Here is a 6,000-nt window from a genome sequence, read left to right on the forward strand (position 1 = left end):
TGATGCAGAAAGTTAACACTTAACGCATCAAAAGCCATTAAGCTTGTATAGTTAGGTGGCGGGAAATCGTGCTGCGTCTTAGGTTTGTTATTTTAAGAAATGCTCCATCTGTACAAAAAAATTGCCTGCTGTGAACGGCACCCAGAAGTTAATGTGCGGAGTGCTCATTTCTTATGCACGCTGGTTGGTCAAGAGGTGCGGTAAGGGTTCATCCATGGAAGATGTGTGTAACAAAGTGCGACACGAAGGGATGGGGTAAGGGAGCCCAGACACTAGGGAAAGGGGAAGTGGAGACCTCCTAGGCTGATCTGCAATCAACCTGGCTCCCCTACCGTCCCTATATTGGTTCCTACTCCCTATAATGATCACTACCCCCTTCTGATTCTCCTGGATCTCTCTGCAGCATTCGACACTGTGGATCATCAGCTCCTCCTCGCTATGCTCCGCACTATTGGCCTCAAGGACACTGTTCTCTCCTGGTTCTCCTCCTATCTCTCTGAGCGCTCCTTCTCTGTGTCTTTCGCCGGCTCCTCCTCCTCTCTCCTTCCTCTTACTGTAGGGTTCCTCAAGGATCAGTCCTAGGCCCCCTTCTTTTCTCCTTATACACCGCTCCTATTGGACAAACAATCAGTAGATTTGGTTTTCAGTACCATCTCTATGCTGATGACACCCAATTATACACCGCTGCTCCGGACATCACCCCTGCATTACTCCAAAAGACCAGTGATTGTCTTTCTGCTGTGTCTAACATTATGTCCTCCCTCTGTCTAAAACTGAATCTGTCAAAAATTGAACTACTCGTATTTCCTCCCTCCACTAACCTACCTGTGCCCGATATTGCCATTTCCGTTTGTGGCTCAACCATTACTCCCCAGCAACAAGCCCGCTGTCTTGGGGTCATTTTTGATTCCGATCTTTCCTTCACTCCTCACATCAAATCACTCGCTCGTTCATGTCATCTACACCTCAAAAACATCTCAAGAATCAGGACTTTTCTCACCTTTGACTCGGCAAAAACTCTTACTGTAGCTCTTATTCATTCTCGTCTGAACTACTGCAACTCTCTACTTATCGGTCTCCCACTTACTAAACTCTCCCCTCTCCAATCCGTCCTTAACGCAGCAGCCAGGATCATATTCCTCGCCAGCCGCTACACCGATGCCTCTTCCCTGTGCCAGTCATTGCATTGGTTACCCATCCAATATAGAGTTCAATTTAAACTTATCACGCTTACCCACAAAGCGCTCCATGCTTCAGTACCCCCCTACATCTCCTCCCTTGTCTCAGTCTACCACCCTACACGTGCCCTCCGTTCTGCCAGTGACTTAAAACTAAAATCCTCCATAGTCCGAACTTCCCACTCCCGTCTCCAAGATTTCTCGCTTGCTGCGCCAATTCTCTGGAATGCATTACCCAGGACAGTTCGATTTAGTTCCCAATACCCACAGTTTCAAGTGGACCCTAAAAACCCATTTCTTTAGACTGGCGTATCGCCTAAACACACTCTGTCCATCCCAGCTTTCCCCCATATTAAAATCTTCTTCAACTTCAGGTTCATACCAACCATGCACATAATAGCCTTGGTCAGGACTGCACACATACTGGCTGGCGACCAGTCCATGTATTATTATTTATCCTATTTAGTATATCAAGGCTGCATTATACAATATATGTACATTCTACCTTTTGTGTCTCCCCCATTTCCTCATAGACTGTAAGCTTGCGAGCAGGGCCCTCACTCCTTTCGATATGAGATATGCTTATTCTGTATTGTCTGTACAAGCCCCCCTAAAATTTGTAAAGTGCTGCGGAATATGTTGGCGCTATAAAAATAAAAAATTATTATTATTATTATTATTATATTATTCCTCACTAGTGATGAGCGAGTATGTTTTGTTAACCCTTTCGCCGAGTATGCTCGGGCGAGCAGTTACAGCTGCTCGGTGTTATGTTTGAATCACTCCCGTGTGCATGATTTGCGACTGTTTGACATCTTTAATACATGTGAGGAATGTGTAAGAAATAGACATTCCACACATGTATTAAACCTGTCAAACAGTCGCAAATCATGCACACGGGAGCGATTCAAACATCACCGAGCAGCTGTAAAAACTCGGTGCTCGGCCCGAGCATACTCGGCGAAAGGGTTAACAAAACATACTCGCTCATCACTATTCCTCACCAATGGCACAGGAACCTATCCCTGTATTTCCCTAGCTCTTGGCCCTGGATAGGGAAGGGGGGATGAGCGCTAGTCGATCCCCACTGACAACTAAAGACCTCAAGGGGAGACAGACACAAGGAAAGTAGCTTAGCTTGAGTCGAGTTCAGAGAGATAGCACACACGTCCTCTTAGCACCATAGAGGAAGTAAGAACTGCACTTGCTCCAAGCCTTCACAAGGGGTCATGTGAATATCACCTGCACCTCCCTCTAGCAACAGCCAGTATTTATACACCCAATCTGGGTGTCAATTAGACGGAGGGAGGTAGCCGCTGGATCCTAGGGCGAGACAGTTAAGAAGATGTCTGTAATGCCAACGAAGAGATCTTCTGCAACCAACTGCAGGGCGACTGTCTGTCACTTCTGACACACCCATCACAATATGGTTCTACCACAGCTCCTGCCAAGTTTGAATGTTTTACGTAAGGGGGTTCGTCCTTCCGAACATCACTTTTTAGAATGGTTGTGTACTGCCTGATCGTGATGAGCGATTGCATGAATCTTTTCTTTCTCCATGCATTCTTGTAGGCTTCCTTCAGTATATCTACTCGGTAGACCCTAAATCAAGACAATGTTGTTGGCCAAGGTGTTCCATTTTTGCAACCTTCCCCAAGACGAAGCCTGGAAGTGCTCTTATCTCTGCTTATTGGTATATCGAAGAAAGTCAGTAAATACAATTCAAAAAGGATATATAACAAAAAATAAACCAACAGTGAAACATTTTGAGTTAGACTAATATCCAAATTGTCTCTTCAGAGAGGAAGAAGACCTGGACTTTACTTAGGGTAAAAGCCAAATCAGAATCTCAATTTGCAGACACGGTGTTTCGGGGTGTTGCCCCTCGTGAGTACAAACTATGAGATCTGATTTGGCTGGGTGAGAGGCTAAGAATGGGATCTAAGGGGTAATGTTTCTCCTTATTGAGAGTGTTTGGCTTTTATCATTTCAAGGCTCGTTAAAGGGTCTATAACGACTTTGTAGGATTGTCACTTCCAGTAGGTGGTTCTAGAGTTCAAGTCCTCTTCCTCTCTGAAGAGACAATTTGCATATTTAATTTCCCAGAGGAGCATGCGAGGCGTTGGAAGTCTCCTCATATTGGCGTGCCAGACCTGGCATGTCACTCTCCCTCAAGGAGAAACCTTACCTCTTCGATCAGAGTATGAGTAATGGAAGAGTTGAGAAGACCCATTGCAAACAGCTCCATCATAGAGCAGATGGGTGAGTGACCGAGGAGGGTCGGTAATCGCACACTTATTGTAATGCATCTCTGTGAAATGAAGGAAGGAGCGGTTCTGTGACGGGAGGGTTAAGATGCAGAAATGCTGACGTTTGGTTTTGGTTTACGGAACGCTGAGTATCGGGGAATGCTGCTGCCGAATTTCTTCTTCTGAAACTTGGCTTGTACTTTGGTTGAGCAGTAACCACAGGCAATAAAATACTACTTATCTGTTATAATTTATGGCACCAATCACAATTTAGATTCTCTTCATTGGACCTTTTATATATGTATATTATTCACCAGATTCATCTAGACTGCCATTTTATACAAGTCTTGGTGACGTGTGCGTGCTAGAGTAAGTTTCACCTCTTGACTAATTTTGGAAAAACTTTTAGCTGTTATGTGCTACGGCAAGACGTCTATGCCAGTCAGGCCATACATTTTTGTTGTAATTTACATCACTTTTTGTGGCGTAAAAAATTATGAATTTTTCGGACGCGCTCAACTACACCCCTCCCTCACGGCTTATTTCTGCCCACCTTTTAAAAAGCTGGTGGATCTAGTGTAAAAACGTCAAGTCACAAAATATCCTGACATTTCAAGCAGTATTACAACAGAATATAATGAATAGGCACCATTTTGCTCTCAATTTTGCTACTGTATTAATTTTTCTGAGCAACTGACAGATCCTCTAAGTGAAATACCTTGGAAAAATCCTTCAGCTCCCCTGATTCTGTCACTCCTTTGAAGAGAGATTCACATTTGCTTCTTCTGGAGCACAGTATGTGAAGTCTCTGCTTTGCAGTCCAAGTTGGCGTTCCTTAAACGGCGAAAGATTTCCCATGCTACACTCAAGAAAAACTAAATGTGATTGTCTTTGCAATGGCGTGAAGCAGCGCAAACCAGAAAAGAACAGTAGAATCAGGTGAGCTCCGGGGTTGTTACAAGAGATTTCACACAATTTTTTTTTAGCAAGCGACAGTTCCTCCTCAACTGGGGTCAAAGGATTAAGGCAATAGATACTGGATAACAGTTTCCAAAATTGTTTGAGTCAACTTTTAGATTAATCATTTTGTAAAATATTATTCATCTAGTTTGTGTCTGAATAGTCTATTGTTGACTTGCAGGAAAATTACAAAGTGTTTGAGGACAACAAAGCCAAAATTTTACCTTCTTGATCCTTCTAAACCATGCAGTTACTCCTCTTCCTATAGTCATATTGATTTCTCATTTTTAATCTCCAGTGAGAACCATTTTTCTCCAATTGACCTCCATTAAGAGCCAATTTCTATTAAATGGAGAAGACTCGGACCTGTAATAAACCGTTCCATCCATAGATGGCTTCACAAATCATGACGGAGGAGCAAATTTGGAGATCCATTGTACGGCTCCCAGAGATTGTTCTATTCATTCATTCTAGGGAAAATAAACTTCCTCTCTCAAATCTTGTATAAAAAAAAGACCCGAAAAAATGTAGATAGTCTGAGTAAGCAGCCCTAAAAATCTTCTAAAAAGGTAAGAAACAGGCAGACAAACAAGCCCACCCTTCCACAGGTGGAGAAGAGCAGCTGTAGCGTCTGGGATGGAAAGCCTACGAATACATAAATAATTGCACTCATTTACACATTATTGGTGAGGACTTGCCTAACTAGACATAATGAAGAGCTTCCCAGAATTCTTTACTGATCAGATGATGTATAAAGATCAAATCACTTTCCTTTTTCTGTCTCTGCAGTTTGCTGTTCCGCACAGTGATGAATGGGGACGGCTTGCCCGTACTTTGGTTGAGATCCGTGCCAATCGGGGCGACGGGGAAGAAGAAGCCGTAGAACTCTCAAGCTAATCACCCAATGTATGCCACAACCTGCACAGTATCTATAAATGAATGTACCGATTTCTCCATTAACTTTGCTGTGATCTTTTAAAGCGACGCCGCTCCTCTTCTACCTTCAGCTTCTTGTTTAAAAACAGTGCCCAACGCAGCCGAGACATCCTGTCGTCTCTCTATATTGTGCAGGCGATCTACACTTCTCCTCTCCTGTCTTTCTCTGGTCTACAAATTATTTCACGGTGTGCCAATATTTTAATTAAATGAAGTATATCAGAGCTAGCAATCATTATTCGTATACAAAAAAACCCAAAAAAACTCCATGCGTAATTATTCCTCCGGTAGAATGACACATGCGCTGGTTTGTTCCAAGCCCCAGACATTAATATTCTTACGAAACATGGGAATGAGGGTGCCTGCAAGCACAATAGCGCAGGCAATGGCAAGCAACTTGATAGGTAGCACTAGAAGTCAAATAAGATGAAGAACTCTCCCTTAAAGTGCTCAAACGCCTTCAATAAATGTTGCCCAACCTACCCAATTCACATGTAAGCTCAACTTGGCCAAGTTTGCTTGTTTTTTTTATTTTTTCAATGGGGAGTACGGCCTTTGGTAGAAAACACTGACTAGTCTTTGAAAATCAACACGCCCGATTGTTTGGATGACTTTTTTTGTAATATGTATACGAGTCTTGAATTGGTCAGAGCAGGCTTGAAATGCGACAACCATGT

At 43.2% G+C, this 6,000-nt stretch overlaps 1 protein-coding gene across 7 annotated transcripts in view; it reads left to right on the plus strand.

Moving 5' to 3' along the window:
- DYNC1I1 (dynein cytoplasmic 1 intermediate chain 1) overlaps positions 1-5,545 on the plus strand; it is a 602,472-nt gene extending 596,927 nt beyond the window's left edge. For all 7 annotated transcript variants that reach the window (XM_073677314.1, XM_073677309.1, XM_073677311.1 and 4 more), the window contains one exon: positions 5,177-5,545. In XM_073677314.1, coding sequence (XP_073533415.1) covers positions 5,177-5,284 — 108 coding nt within the window. In that variant the 3' untranslated portion in view covers positions 5,285-5,545. The remainder of the gene's footprint in view (positions 1-5,176) is intronic.
- Positions 5,546-6,000: the final 455 nt, after the last annotated feature.

The sequence above is a fragment of the Phyllobates terribilis genome, unplaced genomic scaffold, assembly GCF_046119375.1.
Source record: "Phyllobates terribilis strain yellow unplaced genomic scaffold, ASM4611937v1 Scaffold_4__5_contigs__length_816908805, whole genome shotgun sequence".
NCBI classification, from domain to species: domain Eukaryota; kingdom Metazoa; phylum Chordata; class Amphibia; order Anura; family Dendrobatidae; genus Phyllobates; species Phyllobates terribilis.